Genomic DNA, 15,000 nt, shown 5'->3' on the forward strand with positions numbered 1-15,000 from the left:
GGGCACCAGGGATTCCTGCACCATGATTCGCAACAGTTCCAGGCACAAACTGCCAGTTTGGGCTGAGCTCACTCCACGCAGAGCCAGAACCCAAACTCTGGCCCACAGACGGCCCAGTTCAGCTGTGCAAGCTGAGGAGTTTGCCGAGCTCTTGGCATGACAGAGGGCCAACTCTTTCAGGCAGCGCAGGACATACGGTGCCCTCTCACCCCGACGCTGCTGTTCACCCTGAAGCTGGCAGAGTAAGCCCAGCAGAGGCACAACGTCATCAGTAAGCAGGATTGATGGGTATTTGGATATCAGAGCAGCTGTGACTTGTAACCTGTTGAGTGACAAAGAATAATGAACTGCAAATTAATAATCTTAAAATAATTTGATATTTTATGTTTTTCATCTTGTAAACACTGAGAGATACAACATAATGCTAAAAAGCTGATAAATATCAGCAAGGATTCAACTGAAGAATAAATTAAATGTAAAAAAATTTGTAAATAAATAAAAAATTCCGTTCCTCCTGATTTAGAGATGGTGCCAAGCACTAGTGAATTGCAGAAATGGGAAGTAACAAAGCACAAATACTTTGTTACTGTACTCAAGTCAATTTTTCTGATATCAGTACTTTACTCTACTACTTACTTTTCTGAAAACTTTTTAGTTTTTCTCCTTTTATTGTTGAACAAATATCTGTACTTTCTACTCCTTCCAATTTTAAATTGGGCTTGTTACTTTCGCTTTAAGGCTGATTTATACTTCTGCGTCAAACGCCGGCGTGTGCTACGGCGCTGACGCATAGCCCTTGCCGTGGCCGTCGGCGTCACTGACGTGTACCTCTCATAAAATTTAACTACACATCGCAACAACGCGTAGCACAAGCTCTGTGATTGGTCGGCTTGGTAGCGCTGACGAGTCTGGGCGGGACAGAGAGCCGCGCGAATGGCGCGAGCTATTGTTTACAAGTGTGAAGTCCCGTGAAGGAGCTCCGGATGGAATGTTTTGTTTTGTGTTTTCCTCATAGTTAAAGTTGTTGCACGTCCGCCGGTTCCTAGCTGCCTCAAAATGAGCGAGTTTGAGCCACTTGTACAACCAGGAAGTGTTCAGGAAAAGCAAAACAGAAGCGAAGAAACTCGACACAGAGGAACATTTACACCTCACTGGCAACTAGTGTTTTGGAAGTGTTAATGCAGACCAACAGAGACAGCGCACAGAAGTATAAATGCACAGCTGCATGCGTTGCCTGCGCCGTGAGTTACGCCGGTCACTTGACGCAGAAGTATAAACCAGGCTTTAGGGCGCTTTTACACTTGGTTCAATTGCCTGGACTGTACCCAATTTCGATTGTCCCCCCTTGCGACCTTCTCGGTTGGATTGTGTTCACACTGTCTTTTTTCCTTCTGAACCCCAGTACGCTTGAGATATCGTCAGTGTTGTCAGATATAGCAGACTTTTTCCAGCCCAAAAGCTGTGCAAAACCCGCCCAAAATATTCAATTAATACTTTATTTAATTGATTTAAACTGAAATCAACCTAGTTACTCAAACTGTCATAATGTTTTAATACAGCAATGAAAACCAGCACTCACAGAACCACAACATAACAGGATCACATCGAAACACTGCCCCGCTCTGACCCACACACTGCACTTAATGTTGTGTAGATTAGATTATGTTTTAATTTCGAATGGCGTGTAAATTCGCCCTATTTGGCGTTTTAAATCGCTTAAACATAATTGGGTGCTGCTTGTCAAGCAGACAACGCTTCTATGTTTGTTCTTGCTGTCAATTGGGGAAAAAAATGATCGATACGCGTTATGAAAAACCGCTGAGTTTAACCACAGGCACTGCATGATGCGTGTTCAAGCAAAGGTAATAGTTGAGTTTTTAGTCGTTTCTTGAAAGTAGCGAGTGACTCTGCTGTTCTGATGCAGTTAGGGAGTTCAGACACAGACACAGGGCTCTTACACCTTTTCCATAGTCAAATTGAAGGACTTGAAGCACTTTCCAATTGCATTTTGAACTGTTTCACCACTACAGCTAAGATAAATTACATATTTGAATGCACATACTTCTGATATAAGATGCTATTTATTATAATATTCTACAGTAGCTATAGCATACGCTGAAAAAATGCTTTTCTGACTTAATTTTTTTGTCTTGTTTCAAGTCCAAATATCTAAAAGTTCTTGAATCAAGAATCATTTTCTAGACAAGCAAAACATATTGTCTTGTTTTAAGAAATAATATGCCAAAATCAAGCAAGTTTTTCTTTAAATCAAGCTAAATAATCTGCCAATGGCGTAAACAAAGTAATCTAATCACATATCGAAAAACAAGATTATTTTGGTTACCCTATTGGCAGATTATTTTGCTGGGGGGAAACCGGAGCACCTACACGAACATGGGATGAACATGCAAACTCCACACAGAAATGCCAACTGACCCAGCCGATGCTCGAACCAGCGACCTTTTTGCTGTGAGGCGACAGCGCTACCCACTGTGCCACCACAGTGTATAAGTATATGACCAGCACCTGTATATCTGTACTTCAATATTCAACTGAAACTTTACCAGGGGATCATGTCAAAGTCACTGTGGTGGGGCTGCAGCTTGGATCGTATCAACTCCCAGTTTGACAGCTCAACACGTCTCCGTTTGCAGCTCTGCGGACTATCCCGCTGAGTATCCCGGCAGACAGATGATGTCACTTCCTGAACACGAGTGCTCTGATTGAACAGCTGGGGAAAGAAATGCAATTAGAAATAAACAAAGGAATTTTAACTCAAATAGACCCATTGAGCTTATTTGACTTTCTCTCATTTTCTGAGAGATCATTTTATAATTGTTAAATGTAGTATATTTTGTATGGTACAGTGCTCACATTAACACATCAAGCAGATTATGGGCAAGAAAAAAAGTGTTAAACATTCATTAATCACCTGGTGGCATACATCAGCTGTCAGTTCAATAAGATTTTCTTTCACAGCTATATGGCGTGAGCCTGTGGCGTATTTGCCTCTGCTGCCGATCTGACTGATCTCACTAACAAGGGCGTCATAGAGCGTGCAGAGCTGACTACGCCATTTCACCCAGTCTTGAGCCTGTGCACCTGTACGAACAGTTAGAGAGATATATTATGAAATCAATATAGTATTACTGTTCAGAGGAGCGAAGTTACTAGGTCGATGGTTTGAGCCTCGGCTCAGTTGGCTTTTCTGTGTGGAGTTTGCATGTTCTCCCTGCGTTCGCGTGGGTTTTCTCCGGGTGCTCCAGTTTCCCCCACAGTCCAAAGACTACATTGTATGTAGTGTATGAGTGTGCGTGTGGATGTTTCCCAGAGATGGGTTGCGGCTGGAAGGGCATCTGCTGCGTAATAAACTTGCTGGTTAAGTTGGTGGTTCATTCCACTGTGGCGACCCCGGATTAATAAAGGGACTAAGCCGACAAGAAGATTAATGAATTACTGTTCAGAAGTTTGGGATTAGTGACACTTTTAGTTTTTTTTAAATAGAAGTCTCTAATAACCTTCATAGGTGAATTTATTCACCTAAAAACAGTCAAATTTGAAAATTTATTTATTTTTCAAATATTCCATTCATTAATTTATTCTCCTTCGGCTTAGTCCCTTTATTTATCAAGGATTGCCATAACTGAATGAACCGGCAAGTTATCCAGCATATGTTTTACACAGCGGATGCCCTTCCAACTGCAACCCAGTACTGGGAAACACCCATACACACACATTCACACACATACAAAGGCCAATTTAGTTTTTTTATTCATCTATACCGCATGTCTTTGGACTGTGGGTGAAACCGGAGCACCTAGAGGAAACTGAAGTGGATTTTATACTCTTTAAAGTGTGAAGTTAATATATATATTCAAAGTGTATGTATATAATCTGCTTGTAGACTTGCATACCATTAGAAGAATTACCATATCACAAGAACTGGATAAGTTATATAGTTACCAGGTTTGGGTCAGGGGTTAACCTAGGTGGAAATTGAGGTCAGGGGTTAACCTAGGTGGAATTTGTGTAATATATGGAGAACAAAGGAAAACAACGGATGTAAAAGGGTATTTAAATAAGGCCATAACATGAGTGAGTGAGAATTTTTCAGACAGAGATGCTACTGGGGGTCTCCTGAAAGTTCTCCTTTGTTGTCGACAATAAAGTATATTCTTCTGATATTCATAACCTCCAGACTGAGTTTGATTTAGTAAGAGAAAAACCAAGAAAACCACTACATTTGGCGTCCCTCTGGGTGGGCTGGAAAGGAGCAGGACTGGTGTTGCTGTGCATGCTGGACTGGAGAGAAAACACAAATATGTGGCCACAATAAAAAACGGTAAGCGATTTTATGCTTATTAGTTTGTGTTTTTTCTGCCAGCACCTGCTTGTACAGGTAAATACACTTGAACTGTTTCTCCAGCTTTAAAGAATTAAAAGTAAATGTAAAAAAGATATTAAAGAAAAAAGGGGTTTTGAATAACAGAAGAAAAAGAGTAATTTGCATGCAAATGATCTGTGTTTTCCTAAGTGGGCCTTGATGGATAGGATAAACATTAACTAGTAACTGTTACCCAGATTTGGGAAATTATTAATGATATAAGATATGCATAGAGCATTTATAGGTTTTAAGAGAGAGTCTTCAATGTGTGGTGACAGTTAAGAGATTAAAGCAGAGTAAGGTATGCAAATGATCTGTGTTTTCCTAAGTGGGCCTTGATGGATAGGATAAACATTAACTAGTAACTGTTACCCAGATTTGGGAAATTAATAATGATGTAAGAAATGCATAGAGCATTTATAAGTTTTAAGAGAGAGTCCTTAATGTGTGGTAACAGTTAAGAGATTAAAGCAGATTAAAGTAGAGAGATGCGCGCTAAGACCTACGATACCGCTTTGTTTGAGGAGATAAACAAAGGGCTGCATGGGTAGGCGAAAGCCTGTGGTTACCGCTCTAAGGTTAGAGGGCTGCTCGGACAGGTCATTCAAGAGGAGTGTAGTGTAGAGTATTTATTTAATTGAAGTGTTTGTGTATTTGCTGCTTCAGATTGTGGCAAAATAGTCCACATTGGTGGGCAGAGAAGACTGCCTTCCTCCTCCTTGATGGGAATGAGGATGGGGGGATGCAGCTCCTGTTACACTGAGTGGAGGAGAGGAGTGAATGAGAAGAGGAAAAGTAATAAGATTAGAAGTGTGAATGTGTTTAAAAGTATGTTTTCAATAAGGAGTAGGTTAAAATAATGATTAGAGTATATTATAATATAAAAGGAGGGCTGCATATGTGTGGTGTGATTTAAAGAGCAAGAAGAAAAGTGATTGATGCAGTTTAAGAAAAGAGATTATAATAGAAAGAAAGGAGTCTCCTAAATTAAAACTAATGGAACATGTGCATTTGAAAGACACAGAGTAAAAAGCAGAAGAATAAACATTTTTCTGAAATTATCTTTGTGTTTTAAGTTTGAATATGTTAAAAAAGAACAATAGGCAGAGTGGACTTAAATTCCTGACATAGCAATAGGTGAAAGACAGTCTGCTCCAGGATGGGGGTAAGAGAGATTTATGGTGTCCATGTGTGAACAATAAATAGATTATGTCTAGTTACAGCACTAGGGAAACAGAGAAGAGGAGAGTAAAAGAGAGGAGATCAAAGTATAGATAAAATAATGACATAGACTTGAACATAATTTGGATAGAATATAAGTTATTAATGAATAGATAAATTATAAAGTAGTATAGTAAGATAAATTAAATGAGGAAAAACTAATAATAGAGTTATATTATATAGAAAAGAGTTTGAAACTTTACAAATAAAAAAGAATAAATGAAGCCATAGTGATCAATATATATAGAGATAAAGGAAGTATGGAGTAAAAGAATGTATTAATAAACAAATAGATTTACTAAATAAATATGAATGAATAACATATAAGTTATGTCTTTGATTGAGAATAAAATAGAAAAAAAAATAAGTCCACTGTTTCATAGATAAAATTAGATGTTTAAAATATGCTTACAATATAGGCACATTGAACAGATAAGATAAAAAGTAAAAAGCAGTAACAATTTGAAGAAATAATTGACTTTAGAGAATTTGTTTGTATTTAAGGGCAATACAAATGTTTGTTTCATCTTTCTCAAAATCAGCTATGTCATTTATTTGTAGTGAAGTAAAGTGATTCAGATGAAAATCATAGAAGCTAGGTAAATGTTAAAGAATGCGTTAGAGTGAGTTAAAAAATAAATTTTAAAGTTTATGCAGTAAGAAGCTAAATTGATAAGTATGCATTGCACTTTAAAAATGAAAAATGCTTTTAGTAAATAAATATGTGAATTTAATTAATAATATTAACTTTGAGCTATAGCAGTAATGATTTTGAAAAGTTATTCCAGATATTGGGCCACCATGTAGTATTGTTGAATTAAATCAGGGATGGAAAAACAGATATGGAAATAAAAAATGCAATACTAAAATATGTGACAGAGAAAATAAAAGATAAGATAATGACAAATGGCAAACAAAAGAAACATTTGATGTAAGCAGTGAGAAAATAGAAACTGAGTATAGAAAATGTTACAATGTAAAAATGACTGGTTAGTAAAGGAACACTAGCATAGATGAGGAGAAATGTAAAGTAAAGCATAATCTGAAGCTAAAGAAATTATTTAGAAGAACACTAAAGAAATAGAAAATTAAACATTTACATATGATAAAATGATTGTGAATTAGAGAAAAATAAACTGTTAAACCGTAAAGAGGAGAAAATAGATGAGAGGAGTCTTCATTTGATGGAAAAAAAATGGGAAAGAAGGAAAGACTTTTATGAGCTAAATTCCATATATTACTTAAGAGGACATAGGGATGGACTTTGGGGGACTGTGGTCTCTTACCTACTTAACATCTCTGAGTGCACTGGCAAATGGAAAAGGTGTTTGAAAAACACAATGGACAAACTGTTGGCTGTGGACATTTGTGAAAGCAGTGAGGCAGACACTGCATGCCCAGAAATTACTGAGGACTGGAAAGGCTACTTATGTTCAGAGACACTAAAAAGAGGCAAACAAGCTAATGATGAACTGATCAAAGAGAAAAAGCGCTCCACCAGAACTTTACAACAGATCAATGAAAGAAGCCAGCACTAAGAAAGAAGGGGGAAACACTGTGCCCTGATATGGACACCACAGAAAAGACTACACCAATCTATGAACCAGTTGTCTTCTCAGGGTGTGAGGAGGGGGAGTCTGGCAGTCCATCTCAAAGCAGTCGACCTATAGTCCAAATTGAGTACAATGTGACCACTCAGAGGGCAAAATAAGAGCAAAAGTGTAGCTACCCATTCTTGTATCAAATCAGACTCCTATCAATATGATAAAAAGAACAGTATCATGTAAACTGTAAGAAAAGTCTTAGATTATAATGTACGATGAAACTTTAAATGTGGAATGTTGAAATGATAACTTATGAAGAATGTTAAATTATTTTGGTTCATTTTCATAGGTTAACTCGTAGAGATTATTGAACATAGGAGGATAAATTATAATGCATGGTGGTGATAAAAAAGGTAATAAAAGACAGTTTTTGATAACTAAAAAAAAATAATTTGGGTTAGAAGTTGATGGAGTTAAGTATTTAAGTTAAAATTAGGGAAAACTTATTTTGAGTAAACTAAACCAAGATTTGAGAGAAAAATTATGTCAGAAATTAAGACAGAAAAGTGATTTATACTTGAAGAAAAAAAAAAAAAAAGGTGAAATGAACTTACAGTGTTGATCAGGTCAAAAAGTAACAATTCTAAATGTACTAAAATAATATTTGAAAGAGAAAAGTGTTTAAAAACAGAAAATAGGTTGTTTTACATATGTGAAGAAATAATTAAAAGAAAAAAAAAATTAAGGACTAAAGATGAATAATCAGATCAGATAGAGAGGAACCTATAAAGAACTCCAGTGATTTTTCAGTCAACTGATAAAAAATTACAACAAAAGTTTATGAATAACCAGTTTGATGTGAGAGCAGGAAGGAATTAGGAGCTGAAAATGCTGAAAAGCGAAAAATGGTATAATATACAATTATTAAGGGTAAGTGTCAAATTTTAATAATGATTAACGTTCAGGACATAAAGGTAGACAAAATTAAACAGCATAGGGAGGATTAATTAAAATTAAACCAGATGCAGGTTTGCTATGCTAGAATAGGCATTATTGAAACTTTTGAGAACATAGCAATAAGAGAAATACTTAGATATGTTATGGCATTTCTAATTAAAGTCAATTTCAATTCGGTTGTGATTGTGTAGGTGACTAATAAAATGGATTTTATTTTAATTTGATTAAAATTTAATTTTTGACGATGGCATTAGTCAAAACAGGCAAAATTAGATGTTGTAAAGTTTATGACTTAAGAACAATCAGTGATAGAGAATTTCTCAGCAGAGGTTCATAACACACACTGTATTTAAATGTTTTCCTTTGGAGGTCAAATATTTTAAAGTAATTGATTTCTGTTCAGGTAACTATCAGAGGAGGGTAGACACTTGGTTACACTTAAAGTAAATAGGCTGATTTACATAGTTACATACGTTAGAATGCATAAAAGAATTTAGAATATTTCGTGATGGATATTGTAAAGTGTAGGATTTAGTTATCTGCAGGTACATCTAGCTCAAGCTAAGTAAAAGACAGAAATAAAACTTTTTAGGGATGAGGGTTTAGTGTTAACAAGATTCTGTATCTATTCTAGATGCAATAATAACTGTTAAGCTGATAAATAAAAAATAGATTTTACATTAAAGAAAATAGGGTAGCAGGTCTAATAATAGTATAGAGTCACAACCTTAATTAGATTATAGTACAAATAAACAACGTACTAGTCTTTATGAACAAAGGGAAGCAAAAAAGATAGGTATGATTTTTGTAATAGGAAGTACAGATTGTTGATACAACAGCATTTCTAGATATTGTCATTGGTGATGTACATGGATTGAATCAAGGGTGAAGTGATAAGGAAAATTAAGCAGCAAGCAAAATGATTTGAAAAAAGTGATCGCCTTTTTGAATGCAGTGATTAGTGAATTGTTGTACACATGTGACATCTGTGCAAAGTAGAATGTGAGTAAAAGATCAGCAATAGGTCTAATGGATTATTCAAGAACTTCATTGTAGATGTTGTGAAATGATAAAATTAGCTTAGGGCAAGAGATACAAGCTTTTGGGCATGATAGTTGTGGTAGATTAGTGAAGGTAATTCCATCAGCAGAGCAGGGAAGAATAAACAGTTATTACATTTAAGACAAGAGAAGTCTCAGATTTGCAATACCTTCAGAAATAAGTTTAATGTGTCTGCATTTAAAAATAAATTAGAGTAATTAAAGTCAATTAAAGTGAATAAAGGGAATTAAGTAGATAAATAAGTGGATATATGACTCAGTGAATAGATAATTAAATGTATTGATAAAGTATTGGAAAAAAAAAATTGAGCAATTACACATAATTGTAAGGAATGATTGAAAGAGCTGAAGATGATCCTTCAAGGCCTAGTTTAACAAGATGTGTTAAAATAATATACCTTTTGCATTAATAAGTGATTGCATGAAAACTGACAGAAACAAGCAACTAACATTGCATGAAATACTATTGGGTCGACCCTTGCATGTAATCTCGTATTTAACCTTGTGGAATGTTTGGAGAACATTTCTAATGCATTGGAAAGAGGTTTGGTCTTTTATGAGGAAACTAACTGCCATGTGCAAAGCGATATCTGTACAGGAAACCAGAAAGGACCAGAAGCAGGAGATTAATCCGGTGATCGAGTATATCTGAGGTGCTCTGGAGAAAGTGGAGTGAAGTCAGGAGAAATGGACCTTATGCCAAGGTTACCAAAGGGGATGCCATCAACTGGGTACCATCAGGACCACAGCACAAGACAGCCAAATGAAAAAACTCCAACAAGAGAAAGTTAACGGGAAACAGAGGAGGCAGAAAATCCCAAAGCTCAAACCAACGAATTGCAAAGTGTGGCAGAAACAGTTCATCAGAACAGTTAAAAGAGTAATTCTGATTATATACCTGAGTGAGAAATACAGAAGGTGCCACAAATTCAAGTGATGATAATCACCACAACTTCAGGTTATAGACTCTCAACATAAAGTCTTTAACAACACTTTTTAAGGCTAGAACGAAACAAAGAATGCTCGCAAGTATGTGCCAGATTTAGGGTCAAAAAGATGAACTAGTGTTAAAAAAATTTTATAGTTTAGATAAAGAAGAGGATGATGAAGAGGATCCATGCCTTGGGTGTTAAGTGCTAGCAACCTCTACCCCAAAACGGCGGCTCTCTACGATACGCAAAGTATCTGAGCTGAAGATCAACGTACTCTACAGATTATGTTTTGTGGGTGTTAGATTAGAATATTGTGTTGTGACCCTAGATTGGGAGATTGTGCATGTTTATTTTTTGTTTTAGTTTTATTCTTTAATGTATGTTAAATAATCATGACCCCCAGAAGCAAATAGATAACTAATTGTATGCTTAAAATACTACTTTTTATGATATCAACAAAATAGAATCAAGTCTTTTACTGTGTCCTCGTCAATAGTGGGCGCAGAGGTTTGGCGTGATTCTATTCCAGAGTGCAATTACATGATTTGGTCATTTGTAATAATACTGTGACATATATTTGTCATTAGGTAGTATGGCTAAGGGCTAGATCATGGAGTTGCACTATGGGCCAAAAAACAAGAATATTAAGACTTGAAGTCTTAAGAGGAGGGATTATATGAAGTGGATTTTATACTCTTTAAAGTGTGAAGTTAATATATATATTCAAAGTGTATGTATATAATCTGCTTGTAGACTTGCATACCATTAGAAGAATTACCATATCACAAGAACTGGATAAGTTATATAGTTACCAGGTTTGGGTCAGGGGTTAACCTAGGTGGAAATTGAGGTCAGGGGTTAACCTAGGTGGAATTTGTGTAATATATGGAGAACAAAGGAAAACAACGGATGTAAAAGGGTATTTAAATAAGGCCATAACATGAGTGAGTGAGAATTTTTCAGACAGAGATGCTACTGGGGGTCTCCTGAAAGTTCTCCTTTGTTGTCGACAATAAAGTATATTCTTCTGATATTCATAACCTCCAGACTGAGTTTGATTTAGTAAGAGAAAAACCAAGAAAACCACTACAAAACCCACGTAAACAGAACATGCAAACTCCATACAGAAATGCCAACTGACCTAGCTGGGACTCAAACCAGCGACCTTCTTCCTGTGAGGTGATAGTGCTAACCACTGAGCCGCTGTGTCGCCTTTTCAAATAATTATTTTCATTCAAAAAATGACTTCTACCAGAATATGTTTCAAAAATTAATTTCTACATTTCGATTCTCAGCATTAATACTCATGTGTCAACTGATTCTTCAGAAATCTTTTAAGCTGACTTGCTCTTCTGCAACATTATTATTATTATTCTAATAACTATTATCATTAATTTTTGAATTTGATTAATTTGGAGTTCACAAATACTAATACTAATTCATTAAATACTAAGTAATTAATGAATTACTGTTCAGAAGTTTGGGATTAGTGACACTTTTAGTTTTTTTTAAATAGAAGTCTCTAATAACCTTCATAGGTGAATTTATTCACCTAAAAACAGTCAAATTTGAAAATTTATTTATTTTTCAAATATTCCATTCATTAATTTATTCTCCTTCGGCTTAGTCCCTTTATTTATCAAGGATTGCCATAACGGAATGAACCGGCAAGTTATCCAGCATATGTTTTACACAGCGGATGCCCTTCCAACTGCAACCCAGTACTGGGAAACACCCATACACACACATTCACACACATACAAAGGCCAATTTAGTTTTTTTATTCATCTATACTGCATGTCTTTGGACTGTGGGGGAAACCGGAGCACCTAGAGGAAACCCACGTAAACAGAACATGCAAACTCCATACAGAAATGCCAACTGACCCAGCTGGGACTCAAACCAGCGACCTTCTTCCTGTGAGGTGATAGTGCTAACCACTGAGCCGCTGTGTCGCCTTTTCAAATAATTATTTTAATTCAAAAAATGACTTCTACCAGAATATGTTTCAAAAATTCATTTCTACATTTCGATTCTCAGCATTAATACTCATGTGTCAACTGATTCTTCAGAAATCATTTACGCTGACTTGCTCTTCTGCAACATTATTATTATTATTCTAATAACTATTATTATTAATTTTGAATTTGATTAATTTGGAGTTCACAAATACTTTTTCTTTCGTAATAATTCAATTCAAGCCAATGATTAAGGGCATTACCTAACGAAACGCCATTAAAAAGAAAGAAAAGAGCATATACCTTTAAAACACAAAATTTCATCTTGCACAAGCTCTATGATGTGTATCTGCAATTTTATGCATTCCAATATTTACTATTTTCTTTTTTTTGGTGTGGGCTAAACTTTAGCCCTACTTTCTTCATTTCACCAAGGCCAGAGGGGTTTTTTCCAGTTTTTTTAATTCAATTCAGTTCAATTCACTTGTATTTGTATAGCACGTTTACAATGCAGATTGTGTCAAAGCAGCTTCACATAAAAGATCATAGTAAATTGAAACAGTGTAGTTCATTATTTAGTGTTTAAGTTCAGTTCAGCTCATTTCAGTGTGGTTTATTAGTCACTATTGAGGGCCTAAACATTGAGTGCCTTTTTTCCTTTTCTGTCACCTGATGGAATTTGGGTTCCTTGCCACTGTCACCTTTGGATTGCATAGTTAGGGCCTGAAGAGATGGCTTACAGTCAAATCACATACTGCAAGACTGGCATAAGTATTGAACTGAACTGTTTTACATTAAACTGGCTTGATCTGTAAAACAGGATTGTTCACTTTCAGAATAAAACTTCTTCTAAATATAGAATTAATATCAACAGTTTTACTATTTTGCCTGTTTATCTATATAAAAATTGCAGAACTTGTGCAAATTATTCGCATCACTATGATCAGATGGTGACGCAGTGGGTAGAACGTTCACCTCACAGAAAGAAGGTCGCTGGTTCGAGCCTCGACTGGGTCAGTTGTCGTTTCTGTATAGAGTTTGCATGTTCTCCCTGTGTTAGCGTGGGTTTCCTCCGGGTGCTCTGGATTCCCCCACAGTCCAAAGACATGTGGTACAGGTGAATTGGGTAAGCTAAAATTTTCCATAGTGTGTAAATGAGTGTGAAGGGATGTTTTCCAGAGATGGAAGGGCATCCACTGCGTAAAACATGTGCTAGATAAGTTGGTGGTTCATTCCACTGTGGCGACCCCTGATTATTAAAGGGACAAGAAAATGAAAGAATGAATGAATGAATGAAAATTGTCCCTAGTGTACGCGTGTGAATGAGTGTGTATGGATGTTTCCCAGTAATGGGTTGTGGCTAGAAGGGCATCTGCTGTGTAAAACATGCGCTGGATAAATTCATTCCGCTGTGGCGACCCCGGATCAATAAAGGGACTAAGCCAAAAAGAAAATGAATGAATGACTATGATCAGATGATGTTTTTTACCATCATCTATTTTTTATTGAAAGTGTGGGTTGTAAATAAACATTTATCTAAAATTCCCTTTTAACCGTGTGGATAGCTTTAGGTTTTTTGTTATTAGAATAGAGTGCAAAAGAAGGATGTCCTTAAACTTCTACCAAAAATATTTAACTTCTAATAAAAGAAATGTTGCATATTGAGGCACTGAATCAATGATTTTTTTTTTTTTGCAACTTTATGTTTATTTTGAACATTCAATTGAGTACAATTATACGGCATTTCAAGGTACATTGGTATCTCAGTATGTGAACTTAGGTGGTATAAAAATTACGTGCATTATTGTCAGGTGTATTTACTACACAGTAGTACTCAAATTTTGTAAATTATCAAGTGAAAAACAGCATAAAGAGAAGAAAAATAAAATAAATAAATAAATAAATAATTAAAAAAAATAAAATAAAATAAAAATAAAAAATATACAAATAGATAAATAAATAAATAATAATAATAGGAAAAAGATAAAATAAAAATACAATAATCAAAAATAAATGAAAATTAAAACACTATTTACATCCAGGGTTAGAACACATGTCATAATATATTTCCTTCAAGAGTAATCTCAAGTGGCCATCTTCATTATACATATGGGGACACATTATAATATGAATAAGTGTAAGCATATACATGTACATGCATTAGCATATATTTATCTATCAGAGCATCATCTTCTATTCATTTATAGCAATAAAGTCAGGTCTTCTAACTAAAATATATTCAACCCATTTCCTCCATTTTCTCAGGAATATATCTTTCTTTAAGTTGACAACGAAGGTGATTCTTTCCATTGTATAAATCTCAACAGTTGCGTCTATCCAATTACTAAGGGTTGGTCGCTCTTGCTGTAGCCATTTGCGTGTGATTGCTTTTTTGCTGGCAGCCATGAGAGCACGCATAAGGTCTTTATTGTCTGCCGTTACCATATCTGGATCCACACAGCCAAAATATAACAATTTACTTTCTAGAGGTATATCTTTTTCAGATATATGTTCAAGAGCCTCCTGTATTTCTTTCCAGTATTCTTGAATATACATACATTCCCGTTCAGTGCCTTTTATATTAGGTGTTCAAGATGAGTAACAAATAAACCCATAAACACATATAGCCCTAAAAATATTATTAAAAAAAAGCTTGAAGAATGTTCTTTAACAGCAATTACTTGTTTTAATAACCGCGAGGGCAAAAAATTGAAATGCAGTGCATTTGAATAGATTGTTGTATCACTTTGAATTGAATTGAATTGAATTGAATTTTATTTGACAGATTTTAGACAAACTGTACAAAAAGTATTCCATATACTTTGTTAAAAAAAACTGTCGAGGATAAAAACACAATAAAGCCCTGGGCTTATTTCCATTGTGGTCCTCTGTTAAATAAAAACAATGTATGGCTTCATAATACTAATGAAGAATAAAACAAAC

At 35.4% G+C, this 15,000-nt stretch overlaps 1 protein-coding gene and 1 long non-coding RNA gene across 3 annotated transcripts in view; one reads left to right on the forward strand and one right to left on the reverse strand.

The window, feature by feature from the left end:
• The window catches only part of LOC147833571 (uncharacterized), a 3,577-nt gene extending 3,254 nt beyond the window's left edge, over window positions 1-323 (forward strand). The window contains exon 2 of the long non-coding RNA XR_015509027.1: window positions 1-323. This exon is cut by the window's left edge and continues 2,185 nt beyond it. This is a non-coding gene — a long non-coding RNA (uncharacterized LOC147833571).
• The window catches only part of atm (ATM serine/threonine kinase), a 137,362-nt gene that overhangs the window by 111,706 nt on the left and 10,656 nt on the right, over window positions 1-15,000 (reverse strand). For both annotated transcript variants that reach the window (XR_015508881.1, XM_087283444.1), the window contains exons 7-9: window positions 2,933-3,102; window positions 2,565-2,731; window positions 1-322 (exon numbers count right to left, since the gene is read on the reverse strand). The exon at window positions 1-322 is cut by the window's left edge and continues 53 nt beyond it. Coding sequence is in view for 1 of the 2 variants with exons in the window: in XM_087283444.1 (XP_087139570.1) it covers window positions 1-322; window positions 2,565-2,731; window positions 2,933-3,102 (659 nt within the window). In the remaining variant the exon portion in view is untranslated. The remainder of the gene's footprint in view (window positions 323-2,564; window positions 2,732-2,932; window positions 3,103-15,000) is intronic.

This window comes from Danio rerio, chromosome 15 (assembly GCF_052040795.2).
Source record: "Danio rerio strain M-AB ecotype USA chromosome 15, GRCz13ab, whole genome shotgun sequence".
In the NCBI taxonomy this organism is placed as follows: Eukaryota; Metazoa; Chordata; class Actinopteri; order Cypriniformes; family Danionidae; genus Danio; species Danio rerio.